This window comes from Chenopodium quinoa, unplaced genomic scaffold (assembly GCF_001683475.1).
Source record: "Chenopodium quinoa cultivar QQ74 unplaced genomic scaffold, ASM168347v1, whole genome shotgun sequence".
In the NCBI taxonomy this organism is placed as follows: Eukaryota; Viridiplantae; Streptophyta; class Magnoliopsida; order Caryophyllales; family Amaranthaceae; genus Chenopodium; species Chenopodium quinoa.
This window is the reverse complement of record NW_018744537.1, coordinates 896,241-918,732: the sequence shown is the minus strand read 5'-3', so window position 1 is coordinate 918,732 and position 22,492 is coordinate 896,241. Positions and strand designations below refer to the sequence as shown.

Below are 22,492 nucleotides of genomic sequence, written 5' to 3'. Positions count from 1 at the left end.
TTTGTGCAAAATTAGTTTCTCTATTTAAATTTTGTTTTTTCCATACACTTTTATTACTTTCTTTCTCTACCTTTTTTGCAAATCACATGTAAATTTATCTTTTCAATGTACTTTTCTTAGCTTTTTCCATACACTTGTATTTTTCATTTAAGTTTCTTGATTCCCGTAAAAACTCTCCAAAAAGGTCGTTCTTTTGGAGACAGAGGAATTACATAATTGTAATGCATCTAGCTATTACTCTAGTTTTCAACCAACTTCATCACGTGAATCCAACATGATGAATTTATTTTCCTTTGTTTTTTCATTTCAAAAAATTTCTTTATATACATTGTATAGATTGATTGGATGAATTGAGATGCATCTTTTTTTGTTTCTAACCATTCTAATTAATTAAGCTTGTAATAAACATAAATGGGAAATAAATGCATGCATTTATTTCTTATTTTCTAATTCTAGGCAATGCATGTATGACACAATTCAAATAATACAAAATATCGATTGTTGTAATAGTTCTTTATTTTCTATCCCACTCTAGACGCGTTAGAAATTCCCCTTGTACGAGTAGTTTGTTTATTCGTAACATATAAGCATACAGTAATATAGAGTTTCAATAAAACCATGCATGTAGATGCAATCAATACTGAGATTTTATCATCACTCTAATGGCTAGCTAACAGTGATTTTATTTTATAAAAGTTAAAACAATAATAAATCTTAAGTGAAATGAAAATGAGCTAACCTGGCCTGCTTTTATTGGAGTATTATTTTTGCTCGAGTAGATATATATTTGTCCTGCATAAAACAAGAGAAAACAATAATTCGAAAAAATAAAGTGCTTTGAAGTTTGAATAATGTTAGATAGCTTTAATTTGTGAAGTCACGCATACAGCTTTGTTTGTTGTACTTATATAGTTTTTGAAACAGAAACATATATATACTTGGGAAGCAAGTCATAATTTTATCTTTTTAATTATACCTTTATTCCCCTTTTTAAGCCATTTTATTAACAAATAAAATGGTCCTACACTATTACTATTAGTGTGCTTAATAAGATTTATTGTTAGTTCTAGATAACATATTCACCATTTTTTTCTTTTTTTTTTGTTTGGGTAACTAGTATACAAAGTATATACTTATATATACACACATATCTTAATTATTATCTAATTGTAGAGTATTCATCAAATAAAAAGCTAATACACTTTAGGAAAAAAAAAGTTTCAATAATAATGTATGTATACGTTCATTTTGATATTATTGAGTCATCATTTTAGTAAATTAAATATACTTTCTTGCTCGCTTAGTATGGCAAAAAATTTCATTACCTCAACTCTAATCCTTAAGGAATCACCTTTTGTATAATTCAAAGAATCTTAACGCAATATTTATGGATATCTTAGTCTTCGACTATCTCTATATATATATAAACACGTTTGTGAGTTATTATATTAAGATTATGCTATGGACATATCATGTATGTAAGGGTCCTAAGGGATACCTGGATTATTAGGTCAGTCTAAAAATTATAGCGAACAAAATGAGAATATATATGTCGATAGTCTATGTACATACCATCTTTAACACTACATTGTAATTAATTTAGGCCTTGCAATAGCTATCACTTGATCCATGAGCTAGCATATTACATGATTGAGTTTCAAGAAGGAAACAAGAGTTATGATATGAGGTTTATCTTATGCGATTAAATAAATAAATCAGACCTAACTATGTTAAATAAAACTCGACATGGAGGGTTTTTTTTTTTTTTTCCTCGTGTTGGGATAGCCTGGATTATATTCTAATAATATATCACAATTGCATCTTAAAGTCAAATGGCCCCAAAAAAAAAAAAGGAAATTTAAAGCCTTCTTAACTAAGGGAAGAAAATGGAAGAAAAACTCAAAATATAGTTGTTGTCCATAAAAAGAAAGCTGTTATGTAAAAATGTACGGAGTAATATGTAAGTTTGTAGTTGTAATTTGTAAACAAACAGCGTAGACCACATGCTGTGGCTTACCTTTTATTTCGACCTCAAATTTCACCGGCCTATACCATACCAGATTACCAAATTATGCTCTCTATTTTTTTTTTATTTTTTTTTAGTGTTTTAAATTTGCAAGTAAAGAAAAAGAATGCCAGCTGTCAAAATTTAATTGGTTATTACTTGAGAAGTTTAATTCCACGTGTCATGGTGTTTAAATGCACGTGCTTAATAGAATTCTCACATTTGGATTTTGTTCGAGATAGTGAGACCTCAACATAAACGCTTTTGTTGTTTGTTTGTTTGATTTTATTAGCAATTTAGCATTTAATCTTGTTTTGATTCTCCATATTACTAGCTTGGACACAATACAAGTTTATTCATGACTAAAAGGACATTTCACATTTGATACAAACATTGAAATCGGAAATTCAAAATGAAAAGAAAACATCAAACTCTTACATTTTTGTTTGTTTGATTTAACCATGAAAATGAAATGCTAAAATTTAACTTTTTTTTTCATGAATTTGGTATTTCATTACACAAATTATTTTTTCACTATGTTGAAAAGAATACTTGTTGATTAATGAATCATTAATATTTGGGGGAAATGCAAGTCAATATCCAGATTTTCAACCTTTTGGCCCAAAAAGGTCATCAAAAAAAATTAAGCCTAAGGAGTAAGGACATCGAGATTGGAGTAAAAACAAAGTGTTTTTTTATTTATTTTTTTTACAATTTGCCATAAGACAATGACCTTAGGGCTTAATTTTAAAAAATTGTACCGAGCCACGGTACACTTATTGTTAGCATTTGTAGCCTCGCCTTTGTGTTTAATTAAGAATGCCGGGTAAGGGTGATTGTCACTATGATCTCTAATATGCCTACTCTAGTCCTAAGCACATTGACGCCTTATATTCTATATGATGCTAGCTGCCTTGTAGTGGGACTATATATGCTTGGTGCTGGCCTTTTTACCATTCGATCACATAGCGAATGAACCTAAACAATACATAAGTACCTTGCGTGTACTTGTATACTAGTTGTTTCGGATGAAAACAATCGAATCTCGGAAGATCCTTTTATCTTGAGGGAACTTGGTCTCGGTCCGAACGACGCAGGAGCCGAGGGTTTCCTGCACAACAAATACACGTAAACTAGCCTCGGGGGGGACGCCGAGGAAGGCCCCTCCGATGCTTAAGTCAGTATATTAGAGAGAGAAAGCTGTGCAAGAGTTTAGTTGCTTGAGGCTTTATTGTCTTACCAAGAATTGACCAAATTGTTGGCTTTTATACCTTGGCTAATGAAGGAGGCGGATTGGGCCCGGAAGTCAGTTGGGCTGGGCCAAGCTGATTGGGCCGTTGACTGACCTTGACATGGCTTTGAGGATGTTTGATTTTTGACTTTAGCACATTTGGAGAGTTGAACCTTAACCTTGGGCTTTTAATTGGATCATTCAGTGACCAGGCCCAATTGGACTAAATTGGACCCAAACAACTTGCCCCCCAGACCCGATTTGGAAGGATGACGGGTCGGGTTTGATTTAATCAGAAAAGGAGGGAAGTGAATGATTTGTTAATCCAAAAATGTGAATTTAAACCGTAATTAACCCATGATTAATGAGATAACAACAGTTAATGTGGATAATTGCGGAAGTTGGACGGGTAGTGGGCGACTTAACTGCAGGGTCGTGTGTTTAACGGTTACTTAGTGGGGTGCTTGAGAGAAATTGAAACGCAGACTCCTTGAATTCCCATTTCTGGAGATATAAATAGAGGCGCGTCTTCTCTCCCCACTCATTCATCAACACAAACCCAGAATTCTCAAGAACGCTCAAGAGCCCGCATCAAAACTTCGCAAATTCCCCGAGCATTAAGCTTAGAAGCTGAGACTTGTCACTACCAATTCGTAAATCGGCGACTTTTGCTTCAGATCAAGGTAAATTCCTTTGATTTTATTTCATTTTTCTTCGACTTTGCACTCTTTCCCCTTTTTCGACTTTTTCCTTCGAAATTCGTCAATGGTGAGGGGAGTTAGAGGTGGAGCCCGTGCTCCAAGAAGAGCAAGGCTAATCCCCGATCCCAGGGACAGGATTGGGACCTGGAATGGACGAAGGACAGAGTCTGACCCTGCTGAAGGGGTTAGGGCGACTCCCATTTCTTCGGCTCCTCCTCAGAGAACGGATGAGCCGAGTGCTTCTGGACGGGACGATGAAATTCCCGCTGTCCTTTGGGATATCCTCCCAGGGTTTTCAGAGTGGGAGGATGCCGAAGTCGCTTCGGCCATGATAAAGAACCGCCCCTACTCATGGTGGGTGGAGAACGCCGATCAATATCGATTTGCCGAGCAAATTGAGTTGCACTACGGCATTTTTGAAGCTGATGGATATTGGTGCCGAATGCCCTCAGCATCCGATAGAATCCATCGTCCACCCCCGGGGTATGTGGGGGTGTACACGAGACAGCTTCAGTATGGGCTGAGGTTCCCTTTGGACGTTTTCGTCCGAGACTTGCTGATCCATTACAACATTTCCCTGTGCCAGCTGACCCCCACCAGCATCCGAAGGGTAATGACGTACTTATGGGTCTGCAAATTCTTCAGGTACGTGCCGAACCTGCATTGCTTCAAAAGGCTCCATCGGCTAGTGCCAAACATTCAAAGTGGGCACGGATGCCATGGCTCTGGGTGGTATCGGATTGAGTCTCGGCCCCCGTTCCTAACCATGTGGCCGAACGACTCTTCAGACAAGGACTGGAGAGGTCAATGGATTTGGGTTAGGGCACCCACGGAGCCGAGCCACCCTTACGTTTTCAGCGCTCCCCGGTATCTTGCCGAGCCGGATCCTGATATGGGAAGTTTAGGTCCTCCCGAAGATAGCGGGCCAGACCCGAACCTTAATCAGCAGAACATCTTCGGCAAGCTGCCGAACCGGGGAGGCAGCGGCCGAATGCAGCATATCCCGGAGACTTGGCTCCCCGATACGCACTATGTTTTCCAAGAGAATATGCTGGCAGCTGTCGGCCTCAGCCGAAAGTTTAGGGATGGTAATCTTCTTCGGCTGGGGCCGAGGCCTTTTAATTATCTCTTTTCTTCTTTCATTTTGCTTTCTTGTGATGTGCCGAACTAACTGAATTGACTTCTCCCCTTTTCTTTTTCAGAACGGGACGAGACCAACATCGGCATTGATTACGCTCGCCTTGGCGTCAACCGAGAACGAGTCGTAACTGATCGGGCTCCCCCTATCACTGAACCAAGGCGCCGAGAGGTTCACCTAGACTCTTCCCACTTCCAAATTGAGGCTGTTGCTCTGTATCAGAGGCAGAAGCCTTGGTGGAAGAAGAGAGATCCCTTGTTTCAGCTGCTGGAAGAAGAAGCTGAAGCTGCCCGTACAGCCGAAGAGGTTGCACGGGTTATTGAAGCTTGTGAAGGTGGAGAAGGGTCCTCCAGAGTTGCTGAAGAAGCTGCGGCTAGGGCAGCTGAAGAAGACGAGGCTTTGCTGAAGACCTCGGTGAGCCTTTAGACTTAACTTTGTCTTTCTTCTTTTTTTTTTTTTTTTTACTCACACTCTTCTTCCCCCCTGTCTGTTACAGTCTGAAGAGAGTAACAGACACAGAGAAGGCAAAGCTCCTGTTCGTCCCGAAGATCAAATACAAGAGTCTTCAGACTCAGATATGGACGAGCAGCCCCTTCTGAAAAGGCGCCGAAGGATGGCCATCATCGGCCCTCATGACTTTCAGCAGAGGCCGATGACCATCGGCGTCGCAATAAGGGAACCTGAGGAAGGCAATGGATCGCCGAGGGTTCCCCAGCCAACACCCCAATCTCCTCAAAAGACCCCTCCGCCACCTCCTGAGATGGAGGTGGATCAGAGGACTCCCGAACCTAAGGGAGAGGTTCTGGAAGAAGCTCGAGAGAGTGCCGCCGAGGACAAGGATGGAGACGCCGTGATGCCCAGTGCTGAGGGTTTCACGGCGGACATTGCCAGAGAGGTTGGGGCCTTCGTCCTCACACCTGAAGAAGAGGTCACAATAATTGACTCTTCTGAGAAGGAGGAGGACGTTGAGCCACCCAAAGCTAAAGAGGCTCCATCGTCATCCTTCCCTTCCTTCCAGACGCTGCAGTCTGGAGAAATGGGTTTCTCGGCCCCCCGAATTCCAGTCCCAGACCACATCTGGGACCTCATATGGGGTCAGAACCGAGAAGGTGCTGCAGCCTACTTCGGCGATTTTGCTGGCCTGTCCGAAGTAGATAGGGCAAGGATTTGGTCGCTGAAGGCCACTGCTGGGATGGGCGAATCCAGCAGATCAGTTCCTGACCCTGCCAGGTCCAACCAACTGCTGATGATGCAGGTAATTCTCCTTGCCTTGATTTCTTTCTGAACTCAACCTTTCAGCTATTATTTTTTACTTTTTTAACTTGTGCCCCTGTTTTCAGTTCGTGCACAATCAGACTCTCACTGTAGAGCTGATTGATACCCTACAAGATAGGGTAGACGCTGCTGTGCACGAAAGGAAGGTGGCTGAAGAGGAAGTTAAGCTTGCTAAGCTGAAGCAAGCAGCAGCTGAAGAGAAGCAGCAGGAGGTTGAGGAGTACGGTAAAAAAGCTGCCGAAGCTCTGAAAACCTTCTGTGATGCTATGGAGATGGAGGTTTTTCCCCCACTGATGGAAGGGGAAAAATTCCTCCAAGAGCACCTGGGGGTGGACATCTCCAAGTTCAAGGCTGCTATCGAGAGCCGAATCCAAGGAGCTGCTGCACAGGCTGAGGTGCAGCATCAGCTAGAATCTCTTGAAGCCAGCAGAATGGCTGCTGAAGAGATGCTCCAAGCTAGGGATGTCCAACTCTCAAGGGCTGCTGCTGCTGCTGAAGCTCAAAGAGCTAAGCTACAAGAGGCTGAGGATCAGCTCACTGCCAAGAAGGAAGAAATGGTCCAAGTTCAGGCCGAGGCTTCCCAGGTTCAGCAAGAGTTTACCGAGCTGAAAGGCTCCTCCTCCAAGCTCGTCGATGAGCTGAAGAGATCCGAGGAAGACTTGGAGGAGACGAAGAAGAAGTTGGCCGATGCTGAGGCTCTACTCAAAGTCCGTATCTATACCCAAGAAGAGTATGAAATGGGTTTTAGAAACGGGTTCAGAGTGTGCCGAAGGGTCTGCCTTCATGCTGAGCCGAAGCTGGACTGGTCCAAATGTGCTGAATGGGTCCAAGATCCCGAAGACCCTCACATGAAGTATGCCACTCCAATCGAAGCTGAAATCCTTAAGGCTGAGGAAGCCGAGGAAGAAGCTGAGAGGATGGAGTTGGAGGCTGAGCAGAGGGAAAGGGAGGCTCGGCAGAGTGCAAAGCCTGCTTCTTCTGCTGCTGGAGCTGAGACCACCATTGGGCCCAATGAAGCTGATCAGTCTGATCCTCAGGCTGAAGCATAGGAACTCGGGCAGTCGTCTTCAGAATCTTGCGGTTCATCATGCGCTCAACTTTAGACTTACCGCTTTCTGAATTTTTGCCTTTTGTTTTTTTTTTGCTTCAGCTTGCCTTACCGTACAACAGCTTATTATATTTTTATTTTGCCTGTACGTATTTCGGCAGCTGTTACTTTCCGCTTGTGGGCGGCTGCCGACTATTTTTGTAATTCAACATTTTTATTTCAAAGAAGTTCACTTTCTCAGCTTTCTTGTGTATTTTTTTTTTTCTTCGCTTTACCAGTCTTCGCACTTTACTGCTTTCTTTGAATGATCTTTCAAATATTTGCTAAGTGCAGAACTTCGGCTAGCGAGAATCATTTCTGCTGAGACTTCTTTTTGCCGTTTGTACTCGGATGTTTTCAACTTGTGAAAAAACTGACATAAGTATCAAACTTCGGCTGAGCTGAAGGGTATTAGATCAGTTGTGCCATTTCTCTATTTCCCTCTGCCCCCCCAGAAATCTGAAGATGAGGTCTTCTGAATTCTGGAATGGCTGATAATTTTTCTCGGCTAAGCCGAGGATCTTTGAACACTTTGCTTTATTTTCTACATCTGTTTTTAAAGTACTGATTTCCCACCTGAGAGTTTTCACTCTAGAGATGGTACTCTTGTGACACTTTCTTCAATTCATCCAAGGGAACAACTATCCGAAACACCATGCCGGGGCAGCAGTTTATCTGAAGTACGAGGCATCATCATGCAATACTTCAGAGTTGCAACTACCACCCGGAACTGATTCATCCGAAGTACAAGGCATCACTATGCAATACTTCGGGGCTTTATCAGTTCCTATTTTTTAGGCTATGTTTCGGATAAGTCTATGGCCTTTTTGCCCAAAGGAACAGCTTCTCCGAAGTACAAGGCATCACTATGCAATACTTCGGGCTTGTATCCTTTTTTGGCAGGTTTTACGGCTTGCCGAGGTACAAGGCATCATTATGCAATACCCCGGACAGCGCCGAATGAAACCTTGAATTTTTGAAAAACCGTAGAAAGCATAAAGACTTAAAGAATACACGCAATCTGAATGAATACTGGCTCGATGGCCTTTTTATAAACAAAATCAGTGTACTTACATAGATTGTACTATCCGAAGGATTTACACATAGTATTTTTTGAGCACATCGGCATTCCAATGGTTTTTCAGCTCGGTGCCATCCATTTGTTTGAGTCTGAAGGTACCGGGCTGAAGCTCTTGATAAATTTCATAAGGTCCCTCCCAAGATGCTGAGAGTTTGCCATGAATGCGACTTTTTTGAACAGCTGCAGCATTCCTCAAAACTAAATCCCCAACTCTGAGAGGTCGTTGATAGACTCTTCGGTTGTAGGACTTGCTCATTCTGAGCTTGTGTGCAGCCATCCTTTCTCGGGCTAGATCTCTAATCTCGTCAAGGAAGTCGAGGGACTCTTTCATGAGCTGCTCATTTTCCTCGGCTGAGAAGAGATTCACTCGTAGGCTTTCTGAGCCCACTTCCACTGGAAGCACTGCTTCGGATCCATACACCAGCTGAAAAGGTGAATGCCCCGTTGCCTCCTTCTCGGTTGTCCGGAGTGACCAGAGGGTTCCCGGAAGTTCCTCTACCCACTTGGACTTTTGATCCTCTACTCTTTTTCTGAGAGCGTTAAGGATCTGTTTATTCGCGGCTTCGGCTTGGCCATTACTCTGAGGGTGGCAAACCGCGGAGTAAGCCAATTTTATCCCGAATTGATCAGTGTATCGGCGCAAGGGCAGGTTGTCAAACTGTCTGCCGTGGTCGAACACAAAAACTTTTGGGATGCCGAACCGAGTTATTATGTTCTGCCAGATGAACTGTCTGACAGTTTGCTCAGATATGCTTGAAGCAGCTTCCGCTTCAATCCATTTGCTGAAATAGTCGATTCCGACTATCAGCCACTTTCTTTTGTATGGGGCCTCGGGAAAGGGTCCCAGAATATCCAACCCCCATTGTGCAAATGGAAGAGGATTAAGAATTGGCTGGAGATCTAGGCATGGCCGATGGATTATCGGTGCAAATTTTTGGCATTTCTCGCATTTTCTGACCATGTTCTTTGCATCCGAGATCATTGTAGGCCAAAAATACCCTGCCCTGAGAGCTTTGTGGGCTAAGGTTCTCCCTCCTATGTGGTTTCCGCAGATGCCGAGGTGAATCTCTCGGAGAATATAGTCGGCATCCGTTGGACCCACGCATTTCAATAATGGAGCGGAGAAGGATTTTCTGAGGAGTTGGCCGCCGAAGACGAGGAATCGTGAACTGATCCGCTTTATCTTGGAGGCCGAATTCCTATCCTCGGGGAGCTCGTCCCTGAGTTTATAAGCCAGGATGTCATCCATCCAGCTCGGCTCGAGTGCAGCGCAGCAGATTGATATTGCTTCGGCTACACTCTTTTCTCGGCGCACCTCCACATAGACAGAACGGCTTAACTCAGTCAGAGTTGAGCTTGCAAGTTTGGAGAGTGCGTCCGCTTGAGCATTTTGACCCCTTGGGATCAGCTCTACTTCGAAAGATCTCAGCTTCGCAATTGTCGATTTGATCCTTGTGAGGTAAGCTGCCATTGAAGGCTCTTTAGCCTCATACTCCCCCCGGATCTGATTGGCGACCAGCTGAGAATCTGTCTTGAGGTAGACATGCTCGGCTTCCAACGATATGCACAGGTCTAAGCCAGCAATGGCTGCTTCATATTCGGCCTCGTTGTTAGAGGCTTTGAATGAAAATTTTAGTGCATACTCGAAGGTTTTGCCTTCGGGAGAGGTAATGACGACCCCTGCCCCCGAACCGTTCACGGTGGAGGACCCATCCGTGAAGACGGTCCAGATTTTCCTCCTTGCATCCAGAGTCTCCTGATAGGAGCACTCGGCCAAGAAGTCTGCCAAGGCTTGCGCCTTGATGGCTGTTCTCGGCTGATAACCGATACTGAACTCGGTGAGCTCGAAAGCCCACTTTGCCAGTCTACCGGATTTTTCAACCTTGCCGAGGACTTTCTCTAACGGCTGATCAGTTAGAACCGCTATTTGATGAGAATCAAAGTAGGGTCGCAACTTCCGAGCAGCCACCACCACTGCATAAGCCACTTTTTCTAACAATGGGTAGCGCGTCTCGGCATCCGTCAGGGTGTGGCTGACGAAATAGATCGGCTGTTGAACTTTTTCTTCTTCCCTTAGCAGCACCGCGCTTACCGTGGCTGGACTGACCGCCACGTATAAGTATAGGATGTCTCCTACGACTGGCCTTGCCAGTGTTGGGAGTTGAGCCAGGTGTTCACGGAGCTGCTGAAAGGCTGACTTTTGTTCGTCTCCCCATTCAATGCCTTTTGAATTTTGGAGCTTCAGCGCCTTGAAGAAAGGGAGCCCTTTGTCTGAGGCTCGTGAGATGAACCTGGACAAGGCAGCCATTCTCCCGGCTAGACGCTGAATATCCCTTTTTGTCTTCGGCTCGGGGAGGTCTAAAGCAGCTTGTACTTTGGCGGGGTTTGCATCAATCCCCCTCTTGCTGACCATGAAGCCGAGGAACTTGCCTGACTTCACGCCGAAGACACATTTCTTCGGATTCAGCTTCATTTTGTATTTTCTGAGGGTGGCGAAGGTTTCGGCTAGGTCCGTGACATGATCTTTTTCTTTTATGCTTTTGACGATTGAGTCGTCAACATAAACCTCCATGTTTCGGCCTTTTTGCTCGGCGAAAACCTGATCAACCAACCTCTGATATGTTGCCCCCGCATTTTTCAATCCGAAGGGCATCATTCTGTAATTGTACAACCCGGAACTTGTTATGAACGCTGTTTTAGCTCGGTCCTCGGGGTGCATGAAGATCTGATGGTATCCCGAGAATGCGTCCATGAAACTGAGCAGAGCATGCCCGCTTGTCGAGTCGACCAGTTGGTCGATCCTCGGCAGCGGATAGGAGTCCTTGGGACATGCCCTATTCAGGTCCGTGAAGTCAACGCACATCCTCCAGTTACCATTTGCCTTCTGAACCATTACAACATTGGCCAGCCACTCCGGATACTGACAGGGTTCAATGAACCCAGCATCTAGGAGCTTATCGACCTCAGCTGCGATGTTCTGGTTCTTTTCGGCGGAGTAGTTCCGCTTTTTCTGCTTAATGGGTCGACTGGAGGGGTCGACATTAAGCCTATGGGAGACGAAGTCCGGATCAATCCCGGGCATTTCTGCGGCTGAGAAGGCGAACACGTCTCCACTGGCCCGTAGGAGTTGGACGAGTGCCGCACGGGTGTTTGGCTCCAGTGACGACCCGATGCTAACACATCTGTTCGGATCTCCTACGGTCAGTTCTATTGACTCGGTCAGGTCATCCGTTTCCATGCTCTTAGAGTTGGATTCCTCGAATTCCGGCCTGCTATCAATATTAGCAGACTTTCCTGACCGCGGCTGGCCATCAGAGTCGTTCGGCCCTGAGGCGGAGTCAGCCTTTTGGCCCCCATCAGATTTCTCGTTGTCTGGGGCTTCATTAGCCGAAACGTCTGAGCCTCTCGGCTTTTTGGCGTTTCGGTCCCGGTGCTTTTCCTCCCCATCGCCACGGTCGCCTCGGCGAGACGTGGATGGCTTGAGGTGATTGCATCGGCGGGCTTCTTTTTGACTGCCCTTTATTTTCTCGGAGCGTCCCTCGTCTGAAACGTATATCATGATTTGATGATACGTGGAGACGACTCCTTGAATGCCGTGAATGAGGGGTCTCCCCATGATCACGTTGTATGCAGATGGAGCATCTACGACCAAAAATTCGGCCATGATATTCCTAGCTGCTCGGCCTTCGCCGATGGTGACAGGAAGTGTAATCTTCCCGTCAGGATACGATGAAGAGCCGTTGAATCCAGACACCGGGTAGGGTGCGGGGGCCAGGTGCTCGGCTCCCATCCTCAGCTGGTCGAACGCTCCTCGGAAGAGGATGTTCGCCCCGCTACCGCCGTCGACGAGGGTCCGCCAGACGTTGCGGTTGGCGATGCCCAGAATGATTACTAGTGGGTCATCGTGGGGGTATACCACCCCCTCACAGTCTTCGGCTGTGAACAGGATGTTCGGCGCCGGTGACTGGGACTGCCGAAGCTCAGCCTGATGAATCTGATGGGTTAGACCCCTCAGTTGGCGTTTGGCTGTGCCTCGCGAGATTCCCCCGGAAATAACCAGGATGTCGAGGGACTCCTTGCCCTGAGGTCCCTTATCCTTCTTCCGAGCGAAGTTGAGGTCCTGCCGAGAATCTTTTTCAGCTTTTTTCTCCTCGCGCCTGTCCGCGAGGTATTGGCTCAGGTACCCCTTGCGGACCAGATCCTCAATCTGGTCCTTCAGCTGGACGCAGTCCTCGGTGCGATGTCCGGGTGAGTCATGGAACTCGCACCACTGGTCCTTTCCCCTCGTCTGATGCCAGGGAGGCAACGGACGAGGTTTTTTGAATCTCCCCTCGTCCTTCGTCGTGCTGAAAATCTTAGCACGGGGAAGGGAGAGTGGAGTGTATGAATCGTACCTTCCCGTGTAGGGAAAGTGTCTTTCCTTCTTCGGCTCGGCAGCAGAGGACGGTTCTGAGGCCTTAGCCTTCCCTTTCCTCTGCGCCGAGACTTCGGGCTGCTGCCCTTTCGGCTTCTCAATTCTCGGACGAGACTGAGACCTGGATCTGTTCCACTCCTCGGCTCGGATGAACCTATCCGATGCTTCCAAGGCTTCCTCCAGGGTCTGCGGGGGATGCATGACCATGAAGTCCAGGAACTTTCCAGCTTGGAGGCCGTTCCGTAGCGCGAACACGGCCAGGCCTTGATCCAGGCTTGTGATTCCGGATGACTCGTTGCTGAAGCGAGTCAGATAGTCGCGGAGGCTCTCGTCCTCCGCCTGCTGCAGACTCATTAGCTCTGCAGTGGTCTTCTCTCGGCGGTTGGCCGTAGAGAATTTGCTCTTGAACTTGTTGGAGAGGTCGTTCCAACCGGTTATGGAGCCTTCCTTGAGCCCTTTGGTGATCCAGGATTGGGCAACACCTTTGAGGGTCGTAGGAAAGTATTTACACCAGGTAGCCTCAGACCTCGGGTTCAGATACATGTGCCCCTCGTAAGAGGCAATGTGATCCTTAGGATCTGAGGTACCATCGTAAGTAATATGTGCCGGGATTTTGACCGTTGGCACATGCTCTTCCAGAATCCACTTCTGGAAGGGCGAGTTCGATGGAACCATGACCGCCTTCCCCTTGTACCCGGCCTCAGGGACCTCGCTCCCTCCTCTCTCAGAGGTGGAAGTGGTTTTCGTCCCCGGCTGAGACAAGGTTGGGTGGGGTCCGGTATCCTCTGGGAAGGTGAGGCGGCTATGCACACTCACCTCCCTCGAACCCAAGCGTTCGTGAACGCTTTGGCGGGCGAATTCCGGGTCCTTGGAGGGCCCCATGGAATTCTGAGCTTCAGAGTGGTCAGAGGGTTGAGGGTTCCTCCTCCTCTCCTTACTGGAGTTTCGGGTGTCCCCTCGCCACCTCTGGCCGAGTTGTCTATGTGGTGGAACTTGTCCACCATCATCCTGACCGATCCTCCTTTTCAGGTTTCTCGGCTGGTGATCATCAGGCATCTGGATTGGAGCCCCTTGAGCTTTAAGGAACTCCATGCAGATGGCCACTGCTCTGGCCACTTCCTCGGTGGAGGGTCCGGAGGGAGGAGTCTCCCGCGGATGTGACCTGGATTGCACGCTATGGCGCGGCGGGGAGTTCCTCGCACCTGAGCCACTCGGTCTCGGGGATGGCCCCGGCTGCCGAGTGTGGTGCGAGGTGTTCTCCTCCTGGAGGCTAGGACCTCTTGAGGCTTCCCTTTCCGGAGAAATGGGGGCCTCCGATTCGGAAGAGGCTTGCTCCGGGGAGGGATAAACCGGCTGGCGTTCCCTCACCGTAATCCGGCCTCCTCCCTTCTTAGCCTTCTTGGAACTCTTTCCACTCTTAGTCATGGCGACTGCCGGAGTGTTTGATGACTGACGCGAAATTTAGTAGCGTTCCCCACAGACGGCGCCAAATTGTTTCGGATGAAAACAATCGAATCTCGGAAGATCCTTTTATCTTGAGGGAACTTGGTCTCGGTCCGAACGACGCAGGAGCCGAGGGTTTCCTGCACAACAAATACACGTAAACTAGCCTCGGGGGGGACGCCGAGGAAGGCCCCTCCGATGCTTAAGTCAGTATATTAGAGAGAGAAAGCTGTGCAAGAGTTTAGTTGCTTGAGGCTTTATTGTCTTACCAAGAATTGACCAAATTGTTGGCTTTTATACCTTGGCTAATGAAGGAGGCGGATTGGGCCCGGAAGTCAGTTGGGCTGGGCCAAGCTGATTGGGCCGTTGACTGACCTTGACATGGCTTTGAGGATGTTTGATTTTTGACTTTAGCACATTTGGAGAGTTGAACCTTAACCTTGGGCTTTTAATTGGATCATTCAGTGACCAGGCCCAATTGGACTAAATTGGACCCAAACACTAGTAATACTACACATAATCGATTAATAGATCAGTAAATAAGTAATCTAAAATTCAGAACATTTGTACAAGAATCCTAATTCCAATTTACTTGGCTAACCTAATACTTTAGCTTATATACTTCGTAATTAAAACTTGTAATCAAACTAAAATTCCGTAAAAATTTGAAATTAGCAAGAGTCAAGTATGTCCAATCATTAACATGTTCACAAATCAATCAAATTAATACATACATTGTATAATAAGTAGTAACATACTCTAATTATATGGTAACCAAAATTTGGAATCATCCAAATTACGTCGATTATCATCCGCCAATATTTTCATCACAGCTTCTGCAAGCTCCTTCCTAGCCTCATCAACATCTTTTCCAAATTCACCATTACAATCGTTTATAATTTCCTCGCTCGTACCATTACCATCATCATACGCCACAAACAAAAGCCAAACATTTTTTATATCAACTGAATCGTCGTTACAATTCTTCGTACTAGAGTGATTTGTCACCGTAATTGTTGTAGGAACATAGCTAGCCATTCCCACCAAATTCGTGGTTTTCAAGTCTTCATCCTTCGGTACACCCCACATTCTCCCGTTTTTTCCTGCATCTTTGCTCACATAATGCATCTTTTCATAGTGTTCCAAATCGTCGTTGTCCTTCAAAAACCATTTTATTTTGTCCTTAAATAAAAACTTAGTACAAACTCGAACAGTCCATCCGATTGTAACAAAACATTCGTAAACAAGTGATACGTTGTGTGACGAATAGCCACCCCAAACTTACGAAAAAACTCTTCCTTAGGACAAAATAACCTATTATTGTCAATATTTTCATCGACTTTTTCCTCCGGACTTAAGCCCGCCGTCCCACCTAAACCAAAGGTTAGGTTTGTAAGGTAATCAGACGACGACAACGGGGGGTGGAAGCTCGAGTTCAACGAACTCGAGCCCTTTAATTAGCTTGTTTAAAAACCGCCGGCCAGACGGAGAAATTCTTGGCATGTAAGTCCAACAATATAAGGATAATGTCGATAATACCATGTACATAATTACGGGCAAAGGCAAATACTTGGTTACTTTTATTACATAAGAAACTGACTTTTGGAGTAAAAATAAGATAACTTTACCGTACCATAGGGTTGCCCTTTCAGGGAGGTTAAAAGAAGGGGGTAAAGGGGTGGAGAGGGTGCGTAGATAGTGTAGGATGTTAGAGAATTCCGGCTTCGAGGCGGCTGTGCAATGACAGAGGCTTATGATGTCGAGTTTTCCTAGGATTAAGGCTAATACATCGTCTGGTAAGGGTTGTGGTGAAGGGTTTTGGTTTGTAAGGTTAGTTTTTGTTGGTGTTTAAGCCAATACTAATATAGTACCCGTGCAATTGCACAGTATAATAAGTTTATATTAGAGCTGATTATTGAGTAGGGTAATTCAATGATAATAGGCTCAGGGTTATGCTTAAAGGGCTTTTAATGGATACGGCCTTTAACGGATAGAGCCCTTATTGGATAGGGTCAATCTATGTTACATAGATCGGGAACAGGTCTCGGACAAGTGTCCGATCCGGCAAGTTTTAGGACACGGGAAATCTGTCTGATATTTTGACACGGATACGGGGATACGTCAATACGTCACTTAAAGTTATATACTTCCTCCGTTTTTTATTATCTGCAACAAAGGGGGGTTTCACGGAGGCCAATGCAAAAGATTGTGGGGTTGTTTAGTGGTATGTAAGTGGGTAGTGGGGTATGTAATTAAAGGATTAAAAAGGGAGGGAAAAAATCTGATTTTTTTTAGGAAAGAGAAAGTGGTCCCATTATTTAAAAACATGTGAACCTGTCAGCAAAAATTGGGGCCAAATTTTCCCTCTCAATTTTTTTCCCTCCCCTTTTTCAAAAATTAGACCAAAATTTTTTAAAAACAGGCCTTTTCACGAAAATGTTTTCCCTCCCTTTAAAAAAAAATCATTTGCCAACCAACATTTCCCCCTCTGAATTTTTCATACAATAGGGTATTTAAACCACCTGCCAACAGTTTTCAAGCAATCCAACAGAAAATCCAAAAGCTTACACAGAGTACTAATATGTTCCAAAAAATAACATGATAGATTAATATCCAAAACCTAAATTAGTTCTAGGTTAGGAGCAGCATCAGCTCCTTAATTTCTGGTTCAGCAACAGCACAACAATCAAAAACAGCCCCCCTCACTTCATTACCAGGCTTCATATCTGGGAACTCAACATCAGCATCATGTCAGTAATTGAAGATGATGCATTTTTCAGCATTGATCAAATGCTAGATGAAGAAAACATAATGGGACAAACTGAAGCAAGCAACATGCAAGGGACTGCAGAAAATGTCATGAACAACAATGACCATGAACAGCAACAGAAAAGCAGAAAACAGCTCACAGTTTTTCAAAAAAGGGAACTTGTTGATGGCCTGCTGTTGAAGCTAGGGGGGCCCTTGCCAAGAGGATATTTATTAGAGCAAGCCCACAAATTTAATGTTCACAGGTCTACAATTCAGAGATTATTCAAGGACATCCAATCCCAAATGGCAAGGGGAAATTTGATAGATGTCAGGAGTAATAAGCTGGGCAAAACAGGACCAAAACCAAAGGTGTACACAGATGAGTTTCTGCAGTCAGTGCCCCTGTATAAGAGGACAACTAGAGAAGCTATGCAGCAGCTCTCAAAGTACCACATGTCACAATCCACAAATTAAAGAAGCAAGGGAGACTCAGAACACATACAACCACAACTCACCCACATCTGACAGACAATCACAAGATAGCAAGAATAAAATGGGTGCTAAGTCATCTACTGCCTGCTGAAGAAAATGGGGACCCAAAGTTCATGGACATGCAGCAAGTTATCCACATTGATGAAAAATGGTTCTACTTGAACCCAGATACCAGGAAGTTCTACCTCCTACCAAACGAAGCTAACCCATACATGTGCCAACAGTCTAAAAGATTTAAAGTGAAGGGCATGTTCATGGCAGCCATAGGGAAGCCCATTTTTTACCATGAAGGAGCAGTAACACATGATGGCAAGTATGGAATTTTTGAATTTGTGTATGAAACAACAGCAAAGAAAAAAAGCAAAAACAGGGAAGCTGGTGCTGTAGAAATCAAGGCAACTCAGAATGTCAACAAAGAAGCCATAAGGGCAATGCTACTGAATCATGTAATACCAAGCATCAAAGCTAAATGGCCTTCCCATCTACCCAAGGACATATGGATTCAATGGGATAATGCCAGACCTCATCAAGTTCCAAGGGATGAGGAATTTCAGTCAGCCTGTCAGTCAGATGGATTCAACATTCAATTCATATACCAACCCCCTCAGTCCCCAGATTTAAATGTCCTAGATCTAGGGCTGTTCAGTGTAATACAATCACTACAATACCAATCATTCCCAAAGAATTTGCTGGAACTCATAGATAGGGTAAAAGAAGCATATGAGTTGTTCAACCCAGTGTTGAACAAATATTGTTGGATAACACTACAATGCTGCATGGAAGAAATACTCAATCACTTGGGAGGGAATAACTTCACCCCACCACACAAAGGGAAGAAGAGGCTAGAAAGGATTGGGATGCTACCAGAACAAATACATGTGGACAGCAGGGTTGTTCAACAAGCTGTTGACTACCTCAATACCATTTTCATATCAACTAACACAGGAAATGCAGGAGATGAAGAGATGCTTGTTGATGGAGACTAAACACAACAACTGACACATGAAGAAGGTTTAGTGAGACTGCCACACATAACCAATGCAAGGAAATGAAGCAGCAAGAATCACTGTATGTCATGTTTTCTGTTATTTTTGTGAGTTGTTCATTAGTGTAAGTTAATCATTGGTTATGTGTTTTTGTTGTAAGTCAGGCCTATAGATATTTTATGGCAGTCTAAGCTACCTTCCATTTGGACAATGTAAAGTTTTTGGTTTATTTAATGATTAAAACTGTGGAAGGTTTATTTACATCTAGGGGCACATACTATGCATCAAATAGGCAAAACACAGTGACAAATAAATCCATCAGAGGGGGTTTTTTTTTTCACAAAACTCTCATAACTGGTTCCCTCAACAACAACTCTTGTATCAAGTTGTTGGAGCAATTCCAGGTTATGCAGTTGTTGTATCAACTGAGTCCCTTCATCATATGGATTTTCCAACCAAACACATCAAACCAAGGGACTCTTAATTGACAAAGGGACAGACAGTTCTTTAGGGGACTCAAATAGGTTAATCATCATTCAGCATATCAATAACCCCAATTGCAACAGGCTAACCAGCAACTCATAGCACAGGAGGCAGGGAAAGGTCACACATAATTGAACAGAGAGCCTGAGTAGGCCATCCAATTTATCAACAATTCAACAGGCTAACCAGCAACTCATAGCACAAGAGGCAGGGAAAGGTCAGACACAATTGAACAGAGAGCCTAATTAGGCCATCCAACCTATCAACAATTCAACAGGCTAACCAGCAACTCATAGCACAGGAGGCAGGGAAAGGTCACACAAAATTGAACAGAGAGCCTGAGTAGGCCATCCAATTTATCAACAATTCAACAGGCTAACCAGCAACTCATAGCACAGGAGGCAGGGAAAGGTCACACACAATTGAACAGAGAGCCTAATTAGGCCATCCAACCTATCAACAATTCAACAGGCTAACCAGCAATTCATAGCACAGGAGGCAGGGAAAGGTCACACACAATTGAACAGAGAGCCTGATTTAGCCATCCAATTTATCAATAATTTCAACAGGCTAACCAGCAACTCATAGCACAGGAGGCAGGGAAAGGTAACAAATAATTGAACAGGAGCCTGATTAGGCTAAACAAGGTCACACAATTCAACAGGGTACAGTAATTGTCAGCAAGTGTAAACACAGCACAGCATAGTAATCATGCAACCATCATGCAACTGAGGCTACTAATCACATGGCATTTGAGCCTTCCAAACATAAACAACACAGCCTAATAATTAGGCAACTATGAATCTCCAAAGCTATTAGCAAACCCAACGCAGCATAACTCAAACTAATAATCAGAGAAAATGACATCACAGGACGTTTAAACCCAACAATTGCAACAATTAGAACCAGCAACTGCCAATACACCAGACAAACCCAGGAAAGGCCAACAACAATCAAAATAAGGCGAGACAACACAAATCAGTACAACCACTCCACATTATTAGCCAATTACAGTTCACAATAACATGCACCAAATATGAATAGATCCATTCCAAGCATTTCAACCATATAACATCAAGTCAGGAAAAAAACCCTAAACCCTAGAAAAGATGAAAGAGTAAAAGAACAAGAAAACGAAGAACCAATTAATTCGAGGGTAAGAAATGAGTTACGCTGCTAGATTAGTAGGAGACTCGAGCTACGACGCACAGCTTTCAGCGCTCTCAGCAGGAAGGGACTCAGATCTCTGCCTTTTTTTGCCAGAAGCGACATCCTTTGCCCTAGATCTGACATCAGCCCAGAAAATAGTCGCTCCCTCTTCAACGGCTTTAGGAGGCGAAACGGCAGGAACAGGGGGTTCATCATCATCGCTGTCCAGAATGATGACTTCTGGAACAGTTTTGGTACAACCCTTACCAGCCTTACCCAGATCTGGGTTCTTAACAACACAAGGCTCATCATCAGACTCATATGGGTTAGTTTCGCGCCCCCCCTGTCCTACGCTTCATATCCAAGTACATCGCAATACGAGTTCCAAACAAACGCATCTTCCCACTGCGCTTGTCACACTTATAGGTAGCAATGACGCCGAAATCGGGGTTTTTTTTGTCTGAGGAACTCATTTTCTGGGTTTCTAGTTGAAGAGGGAGAATCGCAAAGATTAGGGTTTCAAGTTGAAGAGAGAGAAACACAAACAGGCATTGCTTTGGGAGAAGGCAGAAAGTTTGAAAATGAAAAAACGGAGGATAATAAAGGTTGGAAGATGTAACAGAGCTTCATTAATGGCGACGGTTGAGAGCTGCATTGATGATGGTAGGTGAGGAGGTGAGGAGAGAGAATGAATTAGGGTTCCTCAATTGTTGATGGGAAAAGGGGGAGGGGATTCTGATTTTTGGTAGGAAGGATTAGATTAGGATGTTAGATTAAGGGGTTTATTAATCATAGTTACATTTTAGGTTAGTATGTAATCAGTTTTTTTTAAGGGTAATTTCGAAATTTTATATTGCCTAAACTTACTATAAAAGGGAAAAAAAACTTGTTGCAAATAATATGGAGCGCCCACTTTTAGTAATTGTTGCAGATAATAAAAAACGGAGGAAGTAAATAAATTTTATATTACAAAAGCTGTAAATTTTTCATTATGTCTACCCCTATTTTTTTATTATATTTCTTTTCTCGGCAAATTCTCCTAATAAATGGCAATCTTCTTCTCTCCATCTTCTCTATGTTAATGGTGGTTTTCGAACAAGATATGTTTTTCTTTCATGTTTCTTCTCTTTTTTCCTCTCCTCTCTTAACGGAAGTGTCCGAGTGAATGGTGAAGGATCGGACATGTGTCATGTGTCCATATTCGTGAAGTGTCGACACGAACACTTCGCGATATTAGCCGTATCCAATTAACTAACATAGGGGTCAATATAGGGCCAAAATGTTTTTTCTAATTTAATAGACAACAAAATAAATAATGTAAAGAAATTACATAAATAAATTTGTATTAATATATTCTTACTAATCACTAGACGAAAAAGGTAAAAAGGCACCGGTTCAAACACCCCCTTTGGCACCGGTTTTGAACCGTTGGGGATTTGAGGGATGCCAAATCCATGAAAATTGATATTTTATTGGCCCGTCCATTATCGATTCACTATTGACCCGCAACCTGCATTGACCCGACCCGCTATTGACCCTTTAAAATGTACCCTTTTGGACCCGACCTGCAATCGACCCACACTGACCCTAATTCGACCTACCTAATAATCAGGTCTAGTTTATATGAATAATTTACTTTTCGAAGCAATTATTTTAATAATGATGAAGTGGAAATTAAAAGTTACGCTCTAACACATATAGCTCCTAGAAATATCATAGCATGATTTAACGCTAATATATACTACATAATTATTGTAATATTATTTTACCTATTAAATTATTTATAGACTTAAAATTAGGAATGGCATATAGGTATAAAAATGTAAGTCACGCATCGCACCCGTCTTAGTTGGAGCGGGTATGGATCCAACTTTGACAGGTAAGCAGGTGGGTATGGATACAAGTCATACCCATCGTAGGTAGTGGATAAGTGGTGAATTTGATCTCAAACCCCCCTATTACCCGCCTACCCACCCAACAACCTACAACTTATTACTACCCTTAATTTTTTATTTAATTCTTTTTGTATTTGTAACGATAAATGACTACTTGCATACAAATTGACTACTTACTTATATAATATATTATTAAAGTATGTATTTACAACAATCTAGAGATAACATAATGACATGTTGTTCTATAGGAAATTTATCAAATAAATTTTGTTAGGTTAGCGGATAATAGGCAGCCGAGTAATGGATATCAACATAGGTGGTGGATCGGATGTGGGTGTTAAAGTTTTACTTATCGCGGGTG

The 22,492-nt window shown here is 43.9% G+C and overlaps 1 protein-coding gene across 1 annotated transcript; it reads left to right on the top strand.

The window, feature by feature from the left end:
* The first annotated feature begins 17,731 nt into the window (after positions 1 to 17,731).
* On the top strand, positions 17,732 to 18,604 carry LOC110698915. The gene has a single exon (XM_021876420.1). It carries the CDS (start codon positions 17,732 to 17,734, stop codon positions 18,602 to 18,604), a length of 873 nt encoding a protein of 290 aa, XP_021732112.1.
* Positions 18,605 to 22,492: the final 3,888 nt, after the last annotated feature.

Bases quoted from the DNA above. Each gene is read 5' to 3' on its own strand.
- LOC110698915 (XM_021876420.1), top strand. From the start codon at position 17,732: ATGGACATGCAGCAAGTTATCCACATTGATGAAAAATGGTTCTACTTG.